We start from the raw sequence: 25,531 nt of genomic DNA, 5'->3' as shown, positions 1-25,531 counted from the left end.
TGTAGACAAGCTCACCATCTCTGATGGTCCTCGGCACACAAGCTCACCATCTCTGATGGTGCTCGGCACACAAGCTCACCATCTCTGATGATCCTCGGCGCACCCACAGTCAGCACGCCATCAGACTGCACGCTAAGAAGTGTGAAAAAGAAAAAAACAAGACAATATATAGGCCTTTTCCATTTCTGTACCTAGGGTCTGGAACAAAATTCCCACATTCATGAGGACCGGCCCAACGATGCTCCAATTTAGTAAAGAGTTGCAGACTCACCTCTTTAAAGAACACTACATAACATTGTATCCACCATCCACAACTCAGCTTCCTCTCCTATTACTCATTGACTTACGCTTGCCTTTGACCATGTACAGCATTCGTTTGGCCAAGTTCGCAGCACAGAAATAACATATAGGTTCCTACAGTGGAGAAGTGTGGCTCACTGGTTAGAGTAGGCAGACCTCTACATCTATACAGTGTCCGACTTACTTTGACTCATTTCCTGCAGCAAATGTCACAGCCAAGATGCACAGAGGCTCCGGCCACAGGGAGTGTTGTTTCCTGATGTCACCTAGGGCCAGAGACGCCATTTAACATGCCACTCCCAGATATTAGTCTGAAGTGGCAAAACCCTTTCATTATTTTAAATTGTTTCATACAGTTAGAAGTGCACTATTGCCATTGTGCTATTTCAGAAGGAGTAGATGTAAAATTTGGTGCTTGCTCTTTTCTGAGAATTATTACAAAGTCATTGCCTTTTTATCAAAATGAGTCACTCAATTTATGTATTCTTACTCTTTATGATGTGTGTTTTTTCAAGGGGCTAACTTAGGTAACTTACCCTGTGTTTTGCTTTTATTTCTAGGCTTAGCTATCCTTTTTCATGTATAACAGATACAGGGGAATATCTGAATGTTTTTCCATAGTTCATTCTGTGAAAACATTTTTACTTATAAAGAGTATCACGTCTGCAGAGATCTCGTCACAAGCAGTATTGCTAATGGCCCTAGTTAAGGATGCAATGTATATATTTGGAGAGGGGAAAAAATAGAGACAGAGTGGATGCTTGTGTGCTCAGGGCAGCAAAACCTTTAAGGCTAGCCCTGCTGAGTGCTGCCCAAGCCTGACTGGCAGCATGAAAACCAAATAGCTGCCACTCAGCAGATGGGCACCTCCCATTCCTTTCCCCAATGGCACTTGCCCTTCCCCAACTTCTGGCAGGAGGGGACTGGGTGTCATGCGTTCCATCTGGCGCGCAAGGCCCATCCCCTTTTTTAAAACTTCACACATCTGGCACAACAAAATCTTGAGGCGTTAAATCAGTTTCACTCCGCTTCCAAGATGCAATGCAGACTAAATTGAATAAAGGAACAGGTAGCATATTTGTCATAAAGACTGTATGATGTATCACTGTTTTCAGTTGGACAATAGCATGCACTATATATATATATAAATATTGCTTCAGGCCACTTTACTAACTGCTTCTTTACCTTTTCTTCTCAGATCGTACTTGGATCTCACAAACTGCACATATCTGATCGCACAGAAGCTTGACTGCTTCTGGCCCAATCAGGCTGTGGACACCTTCTTCACCTCAATCCACCGGCACTACTTCAGAAATTGCTCTCTGACAGGGCGGTCTGTGGCGGATCCTCCCTACCACATCATGTGCTCCCTAATCGTCATCCCGATCCTGGTCACACTTCTCATGACTGGACTGGTGGTGTGGAGGAGCAAGAGGAGTGAGGGCATTGTGTGAGAAGACCCCATTCCCTTGCTGTGGGGAAGGCATGAGCAGTGGTGTATATATCGTGCAAGGCGTTTCCACAGCAGTTGGACTTACTTTTTGTCTGTGGACTTATGTCAAGTGGATCGAGAAGGTACTCCATACTAGGTGGTTTTGCTGCTACTGCCGTCCAAGGTTCACACCACATGGCCTAAGAGGTCAATGGAGAGAAGTTGTAAAAAGGGACTATTTTGAACATAAGTCAGACAAAACGGAGTTCTCGTATGGCCAGTGATGTGGGGTTTGAGGCTACTAATGTGGGAAAGAGCGAAACTTCCGTCAAATGTGTAAAAATAGTGACATTGAGAATGACATTTCACTTAAATGCTGGCCAGTGTTGTGACGAATGAGTCTCGTCTAAAGATGTGAATGGGCAGTGATGTGTGAATTGACCCTCTAGAAGTGTGTGGAGCCAGTGATGTGCAAACGTGTGATACTCTTTTGAAGTGTGGGAGAGCAAGTGATTTCTACAATGACACACAATTGAAGTGTGCAATGAAACTCCATTAAAGTGTGCAAGGGCCAGTGATGAGGTCAATGAAACTCCATTGTAGCGTGGGAGGGTCACTGATTCTGGCAATGAAAACGTCATTACCTCTATGGCCCACGTCCTTGACCCAGTCATAAACAACATGCGGTAGTATCTAATCACAGGCAGGGAACAAAACAGGAAACGCTTGCTAACCCCACCCACCCTCCGGTTAAGGGCTATAATTACACTAGCCTTTCTTTAGCACATCCAATTATGTTTCCTGTTTGCGACAGGATACGGGGTACGTAGAGGCGACTGCCGGGCTTTCGCCTCCATCAAAATGCCACAGAGTTGCTACCTCTTCCGGGCGAGCACCTGTACGACTCTACGAGAGCCAGTTATGTACGCAATGAGACTAAACTGAAGTGCAGGAGAGCCTGTGATGTGGTCAACAAAACTCTATTGAAGTGTGGGAGGCCCAGTGAGGTGGGCAATGAAACTTCTTTGATGTGTGGGGGGACTAGGGATGTGGGCAATGAAATTCCACTGAAGTGTGGGAGGGCCAGTTATGCGGTTGATGAAACTAAATTTGAGCGTGGGAGGGTCTGAGTGATGTGCAAACAACAAGATTTCCACTGATTGTGAAAGAAGTAAGCTATGGGAAAGGAGTGAGAGCGAAGTGTGTTAGGTCAGTTCAAACACCATTGAATTGTTTGAGAGGAGTCACGCGGCAATAGGTGAGCCTATGCTGAATTAAATTAAGTCAAATTAAGTGAGTCAATGCTTCTAGCTGAGTGTCTGGGGATACGTGAATGAGTGAAACCGTATTGTGGGTTATGAAGAGAGTAATGTGGGAATCAGTTTTATTCCATTTTGGTGAATGAAAACAATAATGTGGAAAGGTGCAATACCCTACTATAGTGTAGGCAGGCAGCTCCATTGGAACAAGTGAGACTCCACTGTATCGTATGATGACATTAATGTGGTATGTGAGGAAAACTCTATTGTGGCGTATGAAGGCGTGACAGAGCAAAGAGTGAGACTACATTGCTTTGTATAAAGACACTGCTGTGGGAATGAGTTGTACTGTATGAAGATACTATGATGCAGAAATGAGTGAGACTTAATTGTAGTGTGAAAGGTCAACAATTGGGGAAAGAGTGAAGCACAATTGAAATGTATGCGGCCAATGACTGTAGAACGAGTCAGCCTTGAAAAGCACAGGCAGCTTGTTGTGTATTTCCAATGTTAATCTCCGGGAAGCTTCCATTGTGCCTTAAAAGTTACTAGTTAGGATTGGGACTGGTGAGGGCAAGATGCTAAGATGTCACTCAAATGTGCGTAAAATGAGGAAGAACCCATTACGGTACGAGGCCAGTGCTATGGGAACAAGCGAGACCCCACTGAAATGTATAAAGTCTAAGAGGAATGTGGGTATGAATGAGATCCTATGGAAGTGTATAAAGTCTATGCGGGAACCAGTGAAACTCCATTAGTGTCTATGACGCCAGTGATGTGGTAGCGAGTGTGACACCATAACAATCTGTGAGGTCAATGATGTAGAAATGAGTGAGACCCCAATGAAGTGTATAAAGACGGAGAGGGAAGGAATGAAACTCCATTAATGTATAAGAGGTCAGTGATGTGGGAATGAGTGAGACCCCAATCAAGTGTGGGGATAGGGGGATTATGAAAGAGGAAGATGCAATTCATGCAAGTCATGTCAGTAACATGACAAGTAGCCAAGGCACTATTCCAGCAGAAACATGGATCTTCTGAACGAGTGAGATATGGTTGATTGGTCTCATTATTGGACGGAAGGAGGAGGCACTGCACAGCTAATGCATTAGTCCAGGACAGACACTCTGGCAATAAAGATAAACTAGGACCAGGATCTCGGTCTGGGAAAGCACACTCACATCTTTCTCAACGTGCATTGCTTATAAAGTGCCTCAGACCACAACAGGAAGTTAATTGCAAAAATTCACAAATCCCAGCAAAAGACCAACAACTGCCGACAGGTAAATGAAAACAACCACTAAAGGAGCCGGCAAAGTGCAGCAACGGATGGAAAAATGCTAAATTATCTTTCATTTTTATGTGGTGTTTTAGAATGTGTATGGACAATGTTAATAAAATGATAATTATTTAGTTTGCAAAAACTTGCAGTCAGACACTGATTTCACCTTCAGTTGGCACAGTGTTCCCCAGAACAAGGTGTCCCCTTTCACCTCTGGACCCCAGACTAGGAGTCGCGTGTGGCCTCCTGGTGGAAGGGCCACATAGGAAATTCTTAGCTAGTAATAAAATGACAAAAAAGGTGAAAGTAGGATCGGAAGGGGACGCAGACACGAAGATTGGGAGAGGACTCAGGTCCAATTTCTCCATGTGTTCAAGCTCTTAAATGCCGTATGCAGTCTCCTGCTTCATCCCTTGCTGGCACTCAAATGCACTGCCTTCTGTTGGTAATTGGCTCTTGTAGAATATGTGCTTTGTCACTGTTTTCAGACTTCTCCTTCACATGTTGTAACTGCAAGATACATTTTAGGGAGGCATCAATGACAGTCTAGGTAGGATGTCCGCCTGGTGCCCAGTTATGGCTAACGTGGGATCTGGTTTGAGGCAGGACGGGAATGAGGGGGTGCAGGCAAACCAGCAAACTGCATTCTAGGCCTAAACGCCTCACCTTCCACATAGGACTAATCTCCATCATGTCTGCCTAGAAAACACAAAGCATTGTTTCTTCAGTTCAACCTTATTGAATTGAATGTATTGAGAATAACTGAATCCCATCCACACTGCTCCAGAAGGACATATCTCCTCAACGACAATTCGATTTTATCACAATTATAACTTGTATTTTTTTAGCAGTGCTTCGTCCCACACTTTTGCTACTTCTAAGCGCTGTAAGAAACATGCTAGTATTAACTATAGAACAGTTCTAGGTCCACTTACCATGGAAGGACGGAAAGCTGTCTGCCTTGTCAGGATTGGTGCTGCAGGATCTGCAGATTACATCCAACGTCAGAGGAGAGCGATAACTCGCCGAACCATCTTTTCAATAAGAAAACTGCATTCCACCCATGGATTAAAACTTCAATCATGCGTTCCTATCTCCCGGGCGTCATATCCGGTATCCCTTGCTGGGAGTCAGGACAGAAATGTCTGTGGGAATCCAAACATCTCCTAAAAATAGCTAGGACAGAAACGCTTTAATATCTCAAGCTCCTGTAGATTGCCATGACTGAATTCTTGTATTATTTTTTTTTATTCTGAATTTTTCTTAAGAGTGAACCAAGCACTGAGAGGCAGATTTATAAGCCCCTTGCGTCAATTTTGCACCGTCGTTGCGTCACTTTTGTGACGCAGCAGCAGCGTAAAAGTTGCGGCCCATTTACAACATGACGCATCTAGGGAGATGCATCACGTTGTGAAGCCCTGCACCACATTAAACCTGCGTCAGGTTTAATGTATGCAGGGTGGGCGTTCCGTCGCAGGAAGCCCCGTAAAAGTGACGCAGTGAAATCTACAAGATTTCACTGAGTCACTTTTACGTCCATGCTGCGTCAAAACCCTGCGCCTGCTAGAAGCAGGCGCAAGGAGTGACGCAGCATGTTAGGCATAGGGCGCCCCTGAGCATTGCTGGAGTTGCGTCGTGCTTGCGACACGACTCCAGCAATGCTTGACTTTTGTAAATACGGCGCATCCATGGTGACGCAAGGGTTTTGCATTTTGGCGCAGGGAAAGTGACGCATCTCTACAGATGCGTCACTTTCTTGTAAATCTGCCCCTGAGTGTCTAAGAGATCTGTAGGTAAGAGACAGAATAGTTAGAAACGAAAAAGCATATTGTCTTGTCAAAAACAAGGGGACAGAAAGATTATATAATCAACTTTTGAGAAAACAAAACTATGCATTTAGTGAATATTAACATTTTCATTGTGCAGTGACATGTCTTAGAGTGGAATATGGAGGGAGGTAAGGCTGTTCTACTATTAAAAAAAACAAAGGATTTAGAGCCAGGAATATAAAACTCTTTTGCGATCGGAATCCCTACGATTTGCAAATTCACAGGCCTTGCAACTGCAAACTAGTGTTTGGTCATGTGCTAAACCATTTTCCGAGCTGGAAAAGTATTTCTGGCTTGCAAAATGGTTTTTACCACTCATTCCAATACACAGTTAGGAGCAGTGCTTAACTTGACCTGGTAGTTGCCTGTGGGGGCCACTGGCATTCATTTATGGGGACTGGACCTAGTTTTCCTGATCTAATATTTCTGAGAACAAGAGAGAGAAAAACACACAAAGGAAGAGAAAGATGGGAAGCGTCCCAAAGGGAGAGACCAGAAACCTGCAAAGGGAGAGAGTGGATTAAATAGGCATGAGATAGACTGAAGACTGCACCTCCATGGCATTCAGTGAGCTAACATTCAATAATGCCGGACGCAGACGTCTGAGCAGAGCTTTGGGTACCGGCACTCATTATTTTATAAATTAAACACTGGCTAGGAGTAGGTGTGAAAGGGACATCCCTTTCTAATTGCTACATGAAATGGGGTGTCACACTGATTTGTGACTGCAGTTGCACAACATTGATATGAAAAGTCAGACACCTCCAAAGTAGTGCAAAGAGGAATCATGCTGGATGATCAGACCATCACTGTAGGGCCTCACCCATGTCTCTTAAAACAGAAAACGTGTTCTTATTGTGAAGTAGCTCCTGTACCTTTAAAGATCACAGACAGTTTAACACATGTTTTGTGTAGGGAATGCAGACATAGGAATAGTGGGCATTAGTCCATTAAAAGCCGTCATCCCAACTTTGGTACCAACAGCAAGGGGTCGCAACTAATGATCTGTCAATAATAATCAATAGGGCAATCAATCAATCAAAATATCTTTATTCGGTTTCATATAATGAAACCAAAAAAGCACAATATAAAATAAAGGATAAAATATGATACATTATATACAAACTCCACGGGAACGTACCCGGTATAAGCATCTCATAAACAATTAATTTTATATGCACTTAATTTATCTAGTTTCATGGAGCCTACGACAGACTTGGGCATTTTGCAAAGTGACTAATTAGTACATATGCTTCATTGCAAAATGACAGGCAGGTTGCAAAGATTTGGTTCACAATTTGCACCGACGAGTGGCGATCTGCCTCTTCGTACATCTAGCCCTTAGTGTCATGAGATGTCCTCAGTTTTAGGAAAAAGATCTCTCAGGCTTTCATGGTGGCCTCAGGTGCCCATCTCGTTTATCGTCGGGCTGGCTCATGTCTGGAATACAAAAAAAGTGACGTGTTCAGGAACATCGTTTCCTTATTTTTCACTGAAAAGCTTCTTGTCTCAGTCACTTTACAGCCCTCCTGCTGTCACTGTAGCTGACTAATATATATTTATGTTATGCTAGTGAACACGAATGTGGTCATGTTATTTAGTGCAAGTGTAAATTGAACACAAATTAACACATTTACTACCACAGTTCTGTGTAACAGACATGAGAATACAATTCTTACTGTCTCACTGAATACATGTTACAATTATGACATGAGAGAGAAAAACAATTCTTCTAATGACCAAGAGGCCTATTCAGTGTGATTGTACTTTAATGCATGGGTTTATTGTGAGACTATCAATGTAGTGCTATTGCTTTATTTCAGACTCCTGCACATGATACAACATCATGGCTTAAACCATCTATGCAGAGGTGCACTGAGTAATACGCTATTTATTAACCGTGTTTAGGCAGGTGAGGGGCTCACTTGTGGCTTTGCCTTTTGTGAGCCACGGCTCCTCACCACACTCAAGAATGCTACTAAATAGCACAGCACACTCTGTACATCTGCATACATATTATTTATGCCGCGCCACTGAAAATACATTTGGCGTAATAATACATGGCATTCAAAGCAACTGCACTAGCTAACACACATTCATGTACATTACTACAGTGCAAAGTCAAAGTCTCTATAATTACCGAAGCACAGTGAAACTGATATAAAAAACACTTTATATTCTATGCCTCTATGCATTCTATTTACTACCCCACTGGTTCATGTTACAATGGCTTCACACAGAGAAACAACTCTGATAACAGTCAAGGGGACTCTTCAATGTGATCTTAACTCATTGGGAACTTTAAAACCCACGTGATGCAGGGCAGTATAAAACAAATATAATACTGTATCCAAAACCCACGTGCTGCATTGCCAGTATAAAACATATAATACTGTATCCAAAACCCACGTGCTGCATTGCCAGTATAAAACATATAATACTGTATCCAAAACCCACGTGCTGCATTGCCAGTATAAAACATATAATACTGTATCCAGAACCCACTCGCTGCATTGCCAGTATAAAACATATAATACTGTATCCAGAACCCACGTGCTGCATTGCCAGTATAAAACATATAATACTGTATCCAGAACCCACGTGCTGCATTGCCAGTATAAAACATATAATACTGTATCCAAAACCCACGTGCTGCATTGCCAGTATAAAACATATAATACTGTATCCAGAACCCACTCGCTGCATTGCCAGTATAAAACATATAATACTGTATCCAGAACCCACGTGCTGCATTGCCAGTATAAAACATATAATACTGTATCCAGAACCCACGTGCTGCATTGCCAGTATAAAACATATAATACTGTATCCAAAACCCACGTGCTGCATTGCCAGTATAAAACATATAATACTGTATCCAGAACCCACGTGCTGCATTGCCAGTATAAAACATATAATACTGTACCCAGAACCCACGTGCTGCATTGCCAGTATAAAACATATAATACTGTATCCAAAACCCACGTGCTGCATTGCCAGTATAAAACATATACTACTGTATCCAGAACCCACGTGATGCAGGCCAGTATAAAAAAAGATAATACTGTATCCAGAACCCACGTGCTGCATTGCCAGTATAAAACATATAATACTGTATCCAGAACCCACGTGCTGCATTGCCAGTATAAACATATAATACTGTACTTCAACGACCTATGTGATAACCCACGCAGGGGATATAGATACATGTAGCAGCCCCCGTACGGTGCGGCGTACACAGCGCACACTAGTGGGATGGGCCCAGACATCGGCTTCGGTAGCCGGTTCCTAACTCAGAGATAAAGCAGGGACCATAACACTCTAAGCCTGCAAGTTCCGCTGACTATAAAATCAGCGTCTGTACACTCCGGTTCAAGGGCTCATATCTACTGTAATTCCGAATGTGAAAATGTATGCAATGTTTTTACTACAAATGCCAATAAAAAGAGTTTTCAAAAAAAAAACAACATATAATACCGTATCCAGAACCCACGTGCTGCATTGCCAGTATAAAACATATAATACTGTATCCAGAACCCACGTGCTGCATTGCCAGTATAACAAAATATAATACTCTATCCGTGTGAAACTAAAGTGGCCAGCTTAAAACCACTACTGGCCACAAAGTCATAAAAGCGAACCCACATGTTTAGGACCTTCATACCATGCACATTTACAACTTCTAGGACTTCACAATAGTTTACAGAAATAGGTTTGGAAACCAGTGTCAGTTGTAGGTGCCCAGACGTGCTCAGAGGAAACCTTTGTGAATGCCACTTTTTCTTATGCATAAATCTTCTGAGTGATTACAAATTCACTTGCTAAAATCTTTATTCCTTTTTTACTGTACTTGATATTTTACAAATTAAATACTGGGTTGTAATGCTACAGTGCCTGCACAGCTTGGTCACTTGGCACCACAGAACTTTTCCACTCCATGATTTCTACACCAGCTTGGAGTTATACTTCATTTTGCCGGTCTTTTCTTCGCATTTGGGCATCACATGTATCGGGAAGTACAAAATGAGTTTTCAGAAGGGGGCCGCCAGCCCATCTAAACAGCTCACCTCCTTATAACTGAACTCAATTCAACAGATATTGCTAAAGCGCAAACGCACTCCATAAGGATTCACGGCCCTAGGGATTGTGGGATATACCAACAAGACCTATTAATCTCTTCAACAGAGTAAGTTGGTTTTAGTTCCTTTATTTAATTTTTAAAAAAAAGTATTTTGCCGCAGAGACAGGAGTGCATTCCACAACTAGGAAGTGACCACCAAAGAAGATCTTCTTCCTGTTCGTACTTTTAAAGTTTGAGGAATTATTAGATGAGATGTCCTTTCCGATGTAAGAGACTTGTCCAAAGTCTAACTCTGAAGCTGGCATCGTGCTCCGCCTCTTACCCGTGCGCGACTGATGGACCGGGAGCAGTGTCAATCCCTTAACGCATTTTGGGGCTCTTCGCTGGATCTATGTCTCCTTAAAGCACGTCTAAATGATAAATTCAGTTTAGATATATAGAACTCAGTTGGTCCAACAAGAACAACAGATGGTGAAGATTTAAATCTACAAGGTTTATTTTTGGATTTTAGTCATAGAAGGAGCCGAGTAATATATTGAAAGTCAATCAGTAAACCAGATTGCAAAGTTCAGCTAGAGTAAAGAACCAATCAAAAATTCAAGAAAGTTCAAGTCAGCAAAGCGCAGAGTATAAAATAGAAGAACAATCCGGCATGGATTCGCCTCCTTAAGTCAATAGGAAAAGGGGCTCTAACATATCCCAAAAGAGAGTACTTTATAAGGTTCTGAACAAAGAATTTCGGAGTATATCATCAAGGACCGGCGATAATTATCTCTAAGTGCACTTAGCGCTAGGATAATTATCGCCAGCTAACGTGGATTTTTATCACTGAGATAGCGTGCTATTAGCAACGCTTATCTCGAAAGCGATAAAAATCCTAGCGCTAACTGCCAAACGTGAGATTATCACTGGAAACCCAGCAATAATCTCACGAAGTTTGGCGTTAGCTTGATGATAGGGCAAGGCAAACTTAGCCATGATATCCACCTTTCATAGGATATCATGGCTAAGTCAGTCCTGAAGCAGGCGTAAGGAAAGTAGCGATAACAGGGGTTATCGCTACTTTTCTTGCCGCTATGCTTCATAGCGTGGGGCTTGATGATAGGAGAAATGTCGCTTAGCGACATTTCTCCAGTCATGTCAGGGCAGGGCAGGAACGCCCACTTTAGAGATGCAAAGCTGGGCGTTTAGAATTCAGGCGCTAATGCAAGGTTTCGCGATAGCGTGACCTTGCTGATTAGGCGATGAAATTATCGCCGCTTTTCGCCCGAAAACGGACGCAAAAGCGGCGATAACTTTTTATCGCCTCGTTGCTCATATGCTCCTTCATTCAATACACGAGTACACTGTTCCCTCTGAAGGAACTAATCTGGCTTTAACTAGTGAAACAGTTGCAAACAAATACATTTCAAAAGCCTCTCGTAATTCTGCAACATGGAGCTTCTCACGGACCCCAGCTGCATTAAAATAAATATTGCTACAGTTTGAGTGATTCTGCCAAAACAGCTAAGTAAAACCTTAAACAACATTTGATATTCTCACGAAGGTCATAGTCTTGCCTTTAAAAACAGGTTTAACATTATTCTACTGGGGCATGAAAATACAAGTTTGTCCATTTGATACAGAACATTGGCCGCAAAAGTCACAAACGAAATGGAGTATGAAGCCTACAATTGCAGAGTTAGCTAGAGTTCGACTTTTCATTAGTGAAATGTATCAAAGGATTTTACCTATTTTCTATGTATGGGGAAACATGTTGATACATAAGGGCCCAGATTTATGTAAGGGCTGCGTTGGCCTCGCGTCACGAAAGGTGACGCAAGGGCAATGCACTTGTTAAGTCAGATTTAACCAAGCCACGCGAGGCCGCCATGCGTGGCTTGGTAAATCCAGAGTAAAGCAAGGCAGCACAAGTTGCTGCCTTGGTTTACTCTGCACCGGGAAGGCATTAAGTGGGTTGAGCGTGGGTGTTTCCACACAGCCTCCCATGTATTTTGGTGAATTCATAGATTTAAACGATACCAAAGGGGATGATGGACGGAGCGTTTGAGCAAATCAAACACTCATCCCCAGTCAACTGATCTGGGTTTAATCCTTCATCATTCTTTAGCTCACTCCAGTTCGGGCTGGACTGTTCCCAATGGGCACAGGGTCAAGACTGATTTGCATATGGCTGGGTCGTAACTGGAATGGCATGGTGAGCAAAAAAACGATGGATTTAGGCCCAGATCTCTGAACTGGGGTGGATGTATGACATTGTTCTGCATTCTGTCCATCGATAGTTCTTTTTGCAATGGTCACCCCGAGTGGGACGGGAATGCTCAGACGTGAGTCCTGTGCTCTCCATGCCACTGGAATCAACCTATCCTGGCTGAAGAGGGGTGAAACCCCAAAACCGGTCCTAGGATGCTTGTTTCCAGTCCAGAGAGGACCTGGCCTGGCAGTTCGGGCTGGACTGTTCCCATTGGGCACAGGGTCAAGACTGATTTGCATATGGCTGGGTCCTAACTGGAATGGCATGGTGAGCAAAAAAACGATGGATTTAGGCCCAGATCTCTGTACTGGGGTGAATGTATGACATTGTTCTGCATTCTGTCCATCAATAGTTCTGTTTGAATTCATAGATTTACCAAGACTGGTAAACCTGGGAATGCATCAAAAATGTACACCTTGTGATAGAGGCACAAGAAGGAAAAATATCTTTATTTCTCCTTGTTGTTTCGTCTTTTGAAGTGTGATGGATTCTGAAGCACACCTCGAAAGAGGAAAACACCTCTAAGAATTGTCTTTGTGCAGGCGTTCCATGGCGCAGGGGTGCCTGCATTGGCACTAGGCAGCACACATTGCGCCAGTGCAGTCAGAGTGCCGGAATGCACTATATGTTGATAGATATGGCGCAATCCTCCACTCAACATTTGACGCAGTACAGCGCAGGAAGTTATCTTGCTGTGCTGCACTGCGTCAAATTATAATAAATCTACCCCACGGGCTTTAGAGCCTCATGTACAAACTGTTTTAACAGTTGCATACCCTCAGATTCGGCAAATCTGAGGTTTGTGACCACTAAAGCACTTTTTGGGATGTACTAAACCCAATTAGTGGTTCAGAAAAGGTTTTCAAAATTGTTAAATGGGTTAAGCAAACAATAAGAAATCAGTATTTGGAAGGGCATGTGTAGGGAGTTCCTTCCAAATACTGATTGCATATGGTAAGTGTTAATGTTTTACAACCATAATCCGATTGCAAAGCATTCATATTTTATCAGCAACTTAAAGGAGGTGGTAAGCCATTTGCAAATCTGAATGGGTCACCAACCCTTTTGCTTTGGTAAAAGTTGAAAAAAAACATTTTTAGGAGTAGGCAGTGAGATACTGCCTACTCCTAAAAAGGTTTGGGTAACTTTTTATCTTGTTTTCTAAACGTGTCTGGTTTTCCTTAACGGAAAAAGGGTTGCATTTTTCAAATACACAAAAAGTTTTATTAATAGCAATTCACATAGTATAAAAAATACGGAATTATAAAATGCACGAAGAAGCCATTTAGGGTACAAACATGCTCTACTTTGATAAAACCCTACGGACAAGTGAAGTGCAAATGCGGAATTGAATCTTCAATCAAACATTACAAAATAGTTCTTAGATAATACAGGAAACTGTCCAAGCGTAATAAATACTGCAAATAAGTAGTGCAACAATGTTTACAATGCAACACTAATACACTACTTCTATTCATACAATATGTTTAGCTTCACAGAAAAATACCAAAACAGTAAATATATTTACACTGTGCAAAATCTTTTGACCTACAATGCCCTATTCCACAAATGTGGAGCTGCGTACCGTTAATATTGAATGACAGCATACAAACATATATAGAACATGTTTAAGAATTGTTTAAAACATTTTTACATTTTTTAACAGACTATTTTTGATTGTGGTGCAAAAAGACATTTCCGGGCCTCTGCTACCGAAGTAATATCATACTTGGTCTTAACAGTTGATGTCGCAATTCCCAGAAAGATTGCAAAGCCTCTCGTCCCTACGTAATACTTCCCAGGCTCCAGTGATAATTCATAGTTTAAACGAATTCAGTCTTAATAACAAAATAGTTTTACACACACCTTGGGTGAGGTTACATGGAAAATATGGTTGAGTAATTTCAACAGATGCTACTCTCCAATACTATTTCAATCCAGACATGCTGAGTACAGAGTACAATATCCTTTTGCCTATTAACTTCATAAATTGATTTTTTTAAATCTGATTTTTCAAAATAAGCTTTGGAAGAGGTGCCACCCCACTCTGACCAATTTCAAACATATCCAAAGCTTTCATATAATGTGAGAAAATAGCACTTCTTACCTTCAAGCAATAAAAGATTTCCTTTGTTAATGCAGCCCGGATAGAACCCAAGTCACTATATTATTCCCTCACCTTAGAACAGCTGCCATCGCAATCACATTTGTAGAGAGGAGCCCAAATTCAAGCTAGAGGGCCGAGGGTACAGCTGAAAAATTAACATTTCAAATTTGGCACCAGATGCGCTCTTCAACCTTCCCGAAAAGGACCAATACCGCACTTCCATCACTTCACAGGCATAGCTCAATGAAGGCGGGATTCAAATCTTGTATACCGCCAAAACATGGCATAATGTCTTTGCCCGCAACCCTCAATTAGTCTGCTAATGGCTCAAGTTTGGGATAAAGCCTTACTTCTGCACTGACTGATATGATCCCTATGTAAGCAGTTACTAGAAAACATTCTACCTAGACGTGTATACAGCTTCACCACTGCCAGCTTATCTTTCCCCAGAAACCAGTGCAAATCCTTCCTAACACTGCACCCTGAGACCTAAAAACCTAATTTGGGGGGGGGGGGGGGGGCGTGGCTTGCAGCCGATCAAGATGGCTGCGACCTAGAGGAGCTCCGAGGGAGGCGTCGGTTCCCCAATTAATCCGTCAAAAATCCGGGCATTTATCCTGCCTCAATAGACACTTTCTGAAAGCTGAGGGCGAGGGGCATCTAGCGCTCTGCTTATTGGCCGGTAAGAGTCCTGTGCAATGCTGGAAGGTGCGTACCGAGGGAAGCGGCCCTGATGCGTGGACGAAGCCGGGGACTGCCGTGCTGCTGAGACCGTCGGATGTGCGCTGGAACACCTGGGCAGCGTAGAACGAAGTGGGCGATTTGGCGGACGGAGGCTACTGGGAGCTGTACCCGCCCGCAACTACTGTCCGCGTCCTGTGCTTCCCTCTCCCCCCCCCCACACTTGCAGGGCGCCTACGGGGCTGTTTCGGACCCCTTGTTAATACGTAGCATGCTAAGGCGGACCGCAACGGAAGGGGCACCTTGCTACGACGACCGTGAGCAGAGGCGGAGGCATCGCGGTCCGCACATTGGGACAAGTGTGAACGGAGCCGGTATGCAGGGTGAAGCGCGCTGATGAGAGAGGGGGCTGGGCACCTGGGGATGGATGTGACCTCCGCTGCCAAGTATGGCTGGACGCGTGGATGCAGCCCGGGACTGACAAGCTACTACAGCCATCGGATATAAATAGATATTAGACTGCAGTACCCCCGCTGTGGTGGGTGGCGTGAGACGCAGTGCAGCACTCTGACCGGCCCTTGCTGGGTCGGGGGGTGGCATACATTAATTACGAACTCTTCTCCCCGTGGCCCAGGCTGGCACCATTGGCGACATATGCGGCAGCATTGTGTATAAGGCTGCCGTGGCTTGGGACAGAGACTGGGACTTAGCGAGGGAGCACTACCTGATGCCCTAGAGAGGTTGAGTGCGGAGCGCTCTGGTGTCGCTGGTGCTTCGGTGCACTTTATTGGTGGTGCTTCACCGATCCACCACCCCACCAACTTCCAGCGCGGCGGGAAAACCGACATGCCGCGTGTGGATTGTGCTCCCAGGGCAGGCATTGGAGATTACCGATCGGCGCAATACCAGATTGGGTGAAAAAGGGGGGCAGGGGCACAAACTCGCAAGGCAAATTGGATAAGTATGCCTACCAAAAAGACCTTCCCACTCCGCCTGAGCGCAAGGACATCTCAGGCAAAGACTCAGGTCTGGAGGGAGCGACGAAAGTGACGCTGGAAGATATTATGGCGGCTCTTGATAAAGTGCAATCCACAGTAGGGTCCATCTCGACTGATGTCTCCTTCTTGAGGGCAGACTTTCAGAAGATGACGGCCAGGGTCACAGAGCTTGAGCAAGTGACAAAATCCTTGTCAAAGGACACCACTGCGTTGCTTCAGAGGGTCAGTCATTTGGAAGCAGAAAATAGACTTATGGCAAAGAAGCTGGACGACCAAGAGGGCTTGCGGCGCAATAACGTCCGAATTACGGGTATCCCCGAAAGTGAAGGGAGTCCAGCCATGGATCTATACGTTGAGGATCTCATAAAACACAAACTTCAACTCAGAGGACTTTAGAACTCCTTCTCTGTGGAGAGGGCGCACAGGGTTCCGGGGGGCAGGCCCAAACCCGGCGCTCCCCCTAGACCAGTCGTGGCCCGTATCTTCAGTTTACGGGATAGGGATGCTATACTACAAACGGCAAGGGTGGCTCCACCGCTGCCCATCCAAAACTCAGTGGTGTCCTTCTTCCCGGATTACACGGCGGCAGTAACTAAACGTCTCAGGAGTTTTGTTGAGATTAAGAAAGAACTCAGACGTAGGGAACTACCATACTCCATGTTGTTTCCGGCGAAGCTGCGTGTAGTGGCGGATGGCAAAACCTGTTTTTTTGAAAGCCCGGAGGAGGCCCACGACTGGCTCGAGGGATGGCGGCGAGTGGAAGGATCCGGAAGAACCGAGAGACGTCAACAACAGCACAGAGAAGATGATGACTCCAGGGATCGCGGACGGGAGCGTGAGGATGACCGTGCGAAACAGACTGCGGTTAAGGACTGAAGTACGGAGGAGTTACATACTTGGAACATGCCAAGGTGGAGAGAGGCTCTATGGCTTCGCAATGTATGAGGAGGACAGTGGCTACATGTGCAAGGGATGAACAACGTGGTCCTCCCACATGACGGTGGTGGGCACAAGTACCAGAGTGACATAATTAAAGAATGGGCTGTAGCGTGTTCTTGTTGATAACTTGTCTTTGAGGAGGGGATGGACGGCAGCCCTCCACGGACTTCTCCCCTCCGCACGCAAGTACTGTTACTGGGATTAAAGCACTCTGCTAAGTTGGGGTGGCGGATAGTTGGGGGTCCGTCTGGCAGGGAAGCAGGGAGGGGGTGGTGGGGGGGTCGTTCTTCATTTTGGGTTTGTTCCGGCTTTTATTATTTTTTGTGGGCTAGCCAAATTGTGGTGAGTATGCAAGTATGGGTATACTGGATGCGGTCTTCCTTAAAACAAATTATTGGTCTGCTGTGTCTCCTACAAGGGAAACCATTGAATACTGTCTGCACTCACGCACGCCCACCTCGGGACCATGATGACCAGGCGTTCATTAACGGAAGCTTGGCTTGGACAGGGGGGGAGGAGGGGGAGTGGATGGGAGAAAGGGAAAAGTTGAGTTAGTTTTCTTTGTTCTTGGTTTTGATTTCTATATGGGCAAGCATAGCACACTTCCAGCCTATGATTAGAAAAGATTTCTGGATGCACTATGTAAATGTTCCTGAGAGAAGACAGACTGTGCGTGATGGACAAGGATGACGCAGACACCCATCGAGTCTAATTCACAATTGCCTCCGGTGTCCCCGATTAACCCACTAACGCTGCTTACATGGAATGTACATGGACTGGGGGATAAAATAAAGAGAGGTCTGGTCCTACAGTATCTAAAGAGATGCGCGCCGGCGGTGGCCCTGCTACAGGAAACACACTTAGTGGGTTCGGCCTGTAGGGCTATGAATCAATAGGGGTTCCGTATGGTGGTACACTCTGAGTTCTCCTCTGGTTCAAGGGGTGTAGGTATTTTAGTGCGTAAACAGTTCCCACTAATAGTACAACATACTTATACGTATGACCAGGGTCGATTTGCGGCAATTTCCTGTCAATGGGAAGGGAAACTGTTTAATATCGTGTCAGTATACATCCCCCGGCCCTTCACTCAATAGCTCTCCCGGCACTTAGCGCATTTCTATTAGGTCTTCCAGCAGGTATGATATTGATTGGTGGGGACTTTAATGCAGTCATTGATGGGACCAGGGATAGGTATCCTCCTAGGCAGCACACGGCAGGTACTACGCGCATGGGGGGCTTTTTTGGATGCCCTCAGGCTTACCGATGCGTGGAGATACAGACATCCAGAAGTGCAGAAATACACATTTCAGTCGGGGGTACATAATAGCCTTTCCCACATCGATTATTTTTTACAGCCGTAGACCACCTCATGAATGTGGTGGACGTTGAGATCCGCCCTAGGGGTATTTCAGACCACTGCCCTTAATGCTAACACACACAAACCATCATAAAGCACGGAAGAGGGTCTATCCCATGTATCCGGGGTATTTGCAAATCCCTAAGATTTCAAAAGCCATAGTTGCTGCGACACAACATTACTTCCAAGAGAATGCTTCCTCGGTCCAGTCCCCAAGTATTCTTTGGGAAGCATATAAAACGGTGACCCGTGGGCAGGCCATTTCCTCTGTAACAGGTCACAAGAGGGCAAAACAAGCTGAACTCGATATCAGAGTCCGACCTGACTAATGCTACAGATCAACACGCACAGGATCCACCAGTGGAGACGTCCCGAATCCTGCATGCTAAGCAATGTGAGTTCAGGGAATACCAGCTGGAGGCAACTAGGGCTCAGCTCCAAGCCACGCGGCATACGATATATGAGATAGGTGATAAGGCTAGTTAACTTTTAGCCTGGCTTGATAAAAAGGAGCGAGCACAAAGAACAATAGCGCAGTTGCGCAAACCGGATGGCTCATTGGCGGCTGCACCGGAAGAAATAGTGACTATTTTAGCCGGATATTTCCAGCAGGTATACGAATCGCGGACAACAATAGAGACGGTAGAGGCTCAAACGTATATTAGGGATATTAATTTGCCTAAACTATCCCCAGAGGAAGCCCACACCCTAGAAGCCGACTTAACAGTCGAAGAACTGCAAGTGGGTATCGGCTCCCTACAGTCAAGGAAAGCGGTGGGACCTAATGGTTTACCCATTGAACTGTATAAAAAGATGGCCGCTACGACTGCCCCTTATATTTTAAATATGTATCTTGAGAGCCTCGAGGCAGGGGAGCTCCCGCAAGATCAACGCAGGGCTACCATTGTGATGATCCCGAAACCCGGTAAACCCCCTGAGGAGTGTGCCTCTTACCGTCCGATATCTTTACTAAATGCTGAAGCTAAAATATTAGCCAAACTGTTGGCGACGCGGCTGACCCCACATCTCACGACCTTAATTCACCCGGATCAATCTGGGTTCATGCCGAATAGGAGCACGGCTCTCAACCTGCGGCGGCTGCAGGGCGTTATGGCTCGGATGTCCTATATTCAGGAGCCGGCGGTTATCCTTTCCCTTGATGCGCGGATGGCTTTTGACATGGTGGAGTGGCCATATCTTTTTGCAGTCCTTAGACACTTAGGATTTGGCCCGAAAGTCTGTGTGTGGATACAACTACTCTACACTAAACCGTTGGCACATGTAGTGGCCAATGGTCATATCTCCAAAGACTTCCCACTAACGCGGGGAATGCGCCAGGGGTGCCCACTGTCCCTGTTGCTCTTCGCACTAGTGCTGGAGCCACTGGCGGCATGGATCAGGTGGGAGCCACTGATTCGTGGACTCCAATGGACGCCAAACTAGGAAGACCGCATTTCTCTATATGCGGACGATGTGCTGCTGTATCTGACATCCCCTGGCCGCTCCATCTTAGTGCTCTTAAATATTTGTGAGATTTTCGGTCGGGTGTCTGGCTACACCATTAATTGGTCCAAGTCGGTTCTGTTCGTACTGCGTGGTCCGATGCCGTCGCTTCCGAGGGATTGCCCGCTGCAGGTCACGGAGGCCACCTTTAAATATCTCGGCATTCATATTACACCCAAACACGATGAATTCATTCGGAGAAATCTTGGGCCCCCCTTGGAGCGGTTTCAGCGTGATGCGTTGGTCTGGTGCGGTCTGCCGTTGTCAATGCTGGGAAAGGCAGCACTTTTTAAAATGATGGCGCTTCCACTCTTTTTGTATGTCTTGGAAAATACTCCGTTTCCCGTACCGTTGAGCTACTTTAAGACAATCGTGTCGGAAGTTTCCGGTATGATTTGGGGGAGCAAGCCAGCGCGCATCAGGCAGGATAAGTTGGTCAGGAGCTGGTATGACGGTGGTATAGCCCTCCCTAATATACAGTTATATTTCTGGGCGGCCCAGTTAAAGGTAATTATTAGTTGTTTGCACGCTCCTCATACCGACCCAGCGTTTCAGGCAGATAGGCAAGGCCTTGGAGAGGATGTTGTCATGTCAGTGCTGTATAATAGAAATAAATCCAGACTATTGATTGGGCCCACAGCGCAAACAGTTCACATATGGCATGAGGCGCATGCCAGGTTGGGATGGAGGGGACCTCCCAGCGGCTTGGGTGCCTAAAGAATAGCAAAGGCTTTGATAAATGGGATGCGATAGGCATATCAACGGTGGGTGATCTCTGGAGGAAGGGTGAGGTAATCCCATTTTAACGCCTGCAGACCCAATACGAACTTGCCCCGTCCGAACTTTACGCAGGTCAAACATGCGCTGCAGGCGGTTCTACTGGCAGGGACCATCTTGGCAGAGGCTACACCTCTAGAGGATAGGTTATTGACTGACTATATGCACAAAAGAGCCACTTCCTTCACCTATCGTAAGTTAGTAAACAACTTGCCTGACCCCACATTGGCGCTTAGACAGAAATGGGTTGCAGATTTGGGAGAATTGGATGATGCAGAATGGCAAGAGGCACTGTTGTCTCTTTGTGAAGTCGCAATACCGGCGCGCTTGCGGTTGATACAATTCAAAGTACTTCACCGCACGTACTACACCAGAGTGACCCTCTTCAAAATAGGGATGGCTGTACTTCACTTCTGTCTGTGGGACTGTGGGGAGGAGAGTACTTTCTACCATACTGTGTGGGAATGTCCGAAGATTAGGGCGTACTTGGTCAAAATAATGAGGACAGTGTCTCAAACTGTAATGTAATGTAATAGTATCTTATAGAGCGCACTGCAACTCGACGAGCATCCTGGCGCTGAGGAGGGAAAAGCAAGGAATTAGAAACAGGTAGAGGAGTATGAAGTTTTTTGGAAAGAGCCAAGTTTTAAATAGTAAACGAAAGACCATGAGGTCATTCAACTGGCGCAACCCCAGGGGAAAGAATTTAGAACTCAGATAGAGGATTATTAAATTTTTGGAAAGAGCCAGGTTTTAAGTTGTTTACGAAAGACCATAAGGTCTTTCACCTGGCGCAACTCCAGGGGCAAAGCATTCCATAGTCTTGCAGCTGCAACACTAAAAGCTTGTCCCCCAAACCCAGTTCTTCTAATTCGAGGTACTCCCACCCGGTAGGCTGTGGATGATCGAAGGCAGCGAGAGGGTATATACCAACAAAATTTAATCGTTGATTCCGGAGCCGAAACGGTGCTTATTAAATATTTGGGAACCAAATGATCTAACCCACCCGACACAGGACTGGGTAACACTAGGAATCATGTTTACTGAAAGGAATATTGCGAGGAGGTGGGGATCAGGTGAATCTCCCACGTTGCAGGAATGGTGTAGGGATCTGGATGGAGCAATGGTGGCGGAAAGGGCGGTGTATGTGCATCGGGTATGTCCTCAAAAATGGGAAAGAATCTGGGGAAAATGGGATAAATTCAGAGGGTATATATGCGAACCACCAAGACTGGAGGTGACTCAAGTGTCCGATTAGGAGTATGGGGTGGAAAGTGTTGGGGTTGTTGTAGTGTAATGTCGCGGTGGATGCTCCTGAAATCATGTATAACTGTTTCATTGACAATGTTAGAGAAGGATTGGTGCGGATGGAAACTGTGTGTAGGCCATGTGTTTCTGTCATGCTTATTGTTTTCAATAAAAAACAAATAAAAAAAACCTAATTTTGCTCTTTGAGATGTGTGTTTTAAAATAATGTTCATCGGCATGGTTTCCCAGCTCAGAGAGATGCCTCTGTAGCCCTATTGGGGTTACATCTAACAGAACAACATCAACAACACCAACACTCATCGTTCCTAGTTTAGGCGAGTCCTCCTCACGCTGTTTCACTCCGCAAGGTAAGTCATGGATGTAAAGGAAGATAAGAAGAAGCGTAAGGAGGCACCCCTGCTTCAAACCATTATATGTCTCTACTTTACTGGACAGGCCCTGGTTCCCTCCCATCAGGACCTGAGTTCAAGTTGCAGAATGCAGAGCAACATTTAACCTAGGTTAAACCATAGGTCTTGCGCTTTTAATGTGGATGTGGTTTTTTGGAAAGGGGATGTAGATATCTATAATCCAGCGGACACATTACTATCAGGACCCTTGCGTAGACCCGGTCCTAGGCTGCCTATTACGGTATGCCTGATTAACTGTAGGTCTCTTCCTAAACATGCATCGGATATCTGGCTCTCGCTAAAGACCTATGATTGGGATGTTATGTTTATTACGGAAACTTGGCTGAGAGAGAGCTCAAATCCAGATATCTTCCTAGCCATCCCTATAGGTTATAGAATAGCCAAGGTTGATAGGACAGGTAATAGACTTGGTGGCGGCCTGGCCGTAATTATGAGGGAAGGTTGGGAAATTTCATATAAGAAAATTGAAGACATTGGACCAATAGAGGCCATGTCTTTTTGCATTAAATTTTCCACGACCTCCTCTATGGCAGGGCTCTTGGTCTATAGACCTCCAAATGCTGTGCCCGCCTACTGGCAGAAACTGTATGATTGCATTGCCAATCTTTCCTTGAGGCATACTAATTTCACCGTTCTTGGTGATTTTAATGTCCACATGGATAATGTGAACTGCCCTTTAGCAGTTCAATTAGGAGATATCATTAAAGGGCTATACCTGATTCAAAAGGTATTACGTCCTACTTATGCAGCTGGCCATATTCTAGACCTTCTTTTTACTAATGATCCCATCATTCAGGTGGAGGAGCCCTCACCGGTGACCTGGTCGGACCATTGGTTGGTCCCGTTCAGGCTGACTTGGAAGGTTTGTGACAACTATATGAGGTCTATTACGGAGAATAGGAGGAATTTCATACCTGAATCTATGGGTGGTGAGCTACATCACACCTCCCCAGAACTCACTGGCGATCCCAACCTCGATGCTCCTCTCTTTAATGTATGGGTCAACTCAGCCCTTGATAAAATAGCCCCCATTAAAACTGTTAAATTGTCTAGGAACAAACCTTCGCTCCCTGGTTTACCATGGAGCTTTGTATGGAGAAAACCCTTTATAAGAGGCTGGAGCGTGTCTGGAGAAAAAACTATGAACCTTCAGCCAAATGTGAATGTGAAATTTCACAGTCTGAAGCGTAGGCTCCGTAGAGACTACGTTGCAAAGCAGATTAAGGACTCGGACAATTCCTCTAAAGAAATTTTTAAGCTAGTCCAAGGCTTTATGAAACCTCCGGCCTTGAAGAGCACTATTCCCCCACCTTTGGCTCTCTGTGAAGAACTAGCCTTTTCTTCAAGAATAAAATTTCAACCATTTATTCTTCATTTCCTGTATCAGGTTCAACTGATATTGCAACTTATCCCATGTCAGATAAATGGTCAGCCTTTTGCCCATTTGAGATGGAGGCATCATTGGGGGAACTAATGAAAATAAAATCTGGCTCCCCACTGTCCAGCCAGATTTTTTTAAGCTATTAGCCCCATGGCTTAATGGCATCTTGAATCCAATTTGGAACACCTCATTGGAGAAGGGTATTTTTCCGACCAGCTGGAAAAAGGCCTATGTCCAGCCTATCCTCAAGAAAGAGGATGCTGATCCAGCAGAGCTAAAAAATGTTAGGCCTATCTCTCTTCTTCCGGCACCGGCCAAGATTTTAGAAAAAGAGGTCCAGAGACAACTCTCGGACTTCCTACAATCAAATAACCATCTTCATGCCTCTCAGTCTGGGTTTAGGACAGGTTACAGAACGGAGACAGCTCTACTGGAGGTGGCCGAATCGATCCGGGAAACCTTAGACCAGGGAAGCTGTGCAATGTTGGTGCTGCTGGATTTGAGTTAAACCCGCCTCCGCTACCAGTGTCCTCTGCCAGGAATTTGGGTTTCAAGTTTGACGCCCAACTCACTGGCAAGGCACAAATTGCTCATGTCTCCTCTCAGTGCATTTGGAAACTTAAGGCTTTGCGCAGATTTCTTCACTTCCTGTCGATGGAGTGCAGGAAGTCAATGGTGCATGCTTTAATTACTTCACAACGCGACTATGCCAATAGCCTTTATATTGGTCTTCCTGAGTATCTGATGAGGAGACTACAGCTTATACAAAATGCGGCAGCTAGGTTGATCAGGAATGTGCCACTGCAACATCATATTACCCCCCATTTACGCAGCCTACATTAGCTCCCAGCTAGGAGAAGAGTGCAGTTCAAAGCTCTAGTACTTGCACACAGAGCAATCAGAGGGACCAGTCCTCAATATCTGAAGCGGAGACTTCAGAAATACAACCAAGCTAGGGCACTTAGATCTAATAGTCGTAACTTTTTGGTCATTCCTCGTTTTGTGAAGGCAATGACCGGTGGCCGTGCGTTTTCTGTAAAAACTGCTACCCTGTGGAATACTATGCCCAATCACCTGAGAAAAATAGATGCGGAAATCCTGTTCAGGAGAGCACTGAAGACATGGCTCTTCGGCCTGCCCTAGATACGATGGTCCTCTCTGGTTTCTTCTTCCCTTAGGTAGGATGCTAGCGCCGGGACACTTCCGTTGGAGGTAGCCGTGTGCTCTACAAGCTTCAATAATAATAATAATAACCTAAGCAAGTGCATGGGGATCCCCAGTACAACCAATTTCCTCCACAGCGTCCCACGGTCAACCCTGTTGAACGCTGTGGCGAAATCAATAAAGGCAGAACTTAAAGCCATACCCTTACCTAGTGTTTGAAGGGCATAATATTATTTAGGGCACCACAGTGCTTACAAAAACCAGCCTGCTCCACAGGAACATGGTTATTGCCAAATGCCCAATCCTGAAGTTGAAGAAGAATTCTCTTGGTGAACATTTTCCTAATCACATTCAATAATGCAATCTGCTTGAAGCTAGCGGGAGAGGTTTTATGACCCTTTTATATAAAGGCAACGCAACACCACCTTTCCAGGAGGACGGTATAACCCCATGCAAGAAACAATATGGTAACACCGGGCACAGATAAACAGCCCATGCAGAAACCTAT

General features: G+C 45.1%; 1 protein-coding gene and 1 long non-coding RNA gene across 3 annotated transcripts in view; one reads left to right on the top strand and one right to left on the bottom strand.

Annotated features, from left to right (window-relative positions):
• RAMP1 (receptor activity modifying protein 1) overlaps window positions 1-4,415 on the top strand; it is a 593,779-nt gene extending 589,364 nt beyond the window's left edge. For both annotated transcript variants that reach the window (XM_085645045.1, XM_085645046.1), the window contains exon 3: window positions 1,499-4,415. In XM_085645045.1, the coding sequence (XP_085501171.1) occupies window positions 1,499-1,754 (256 nt within the window). In that variant the 3' untranslated portion in view covers window positions 1,755-4,415. The remainder of the gene's footprint in view (window positions 1-1,498) is intronic.
• Window positions 4,416-7,217: 2,802 nt separating this feature from the next.
• The window catches only part of LOC146861037 (uncharacterized), a 180,824-nt gene continuing 162,510 nt past the window's right edge, over window positions 7,218-25,531 (bottom strand). The window contains exon 4 of the long non-coding RNA XR_014978902.1: window positions 7,218-7,542. This is a non-coding gene — a long non-coding RNA (uncharacterized LOC146861037). The remainder of the gene's footprint in view (window positions 7,543-25,531) is intronic.

The sequence above is a fragment of the Triturus cristatus genome, chromosome 3_1 (assembly GCF_964204655.1).
Source record: "Triturus cristatus chromosome 3_1, aTriCri1.1, whole genome shotgun sequence".
NCBI lineage: Eukaryota > Metazoa > Chordata > Amphibia > Caudata > Salamandridae > Triturus > Triturus cristatus.
The sequence above is the reverse complement of the archived record's forward strand: the minus strand, read 5'-3'. Positions and strand labels throughout refer to the sequence as shown.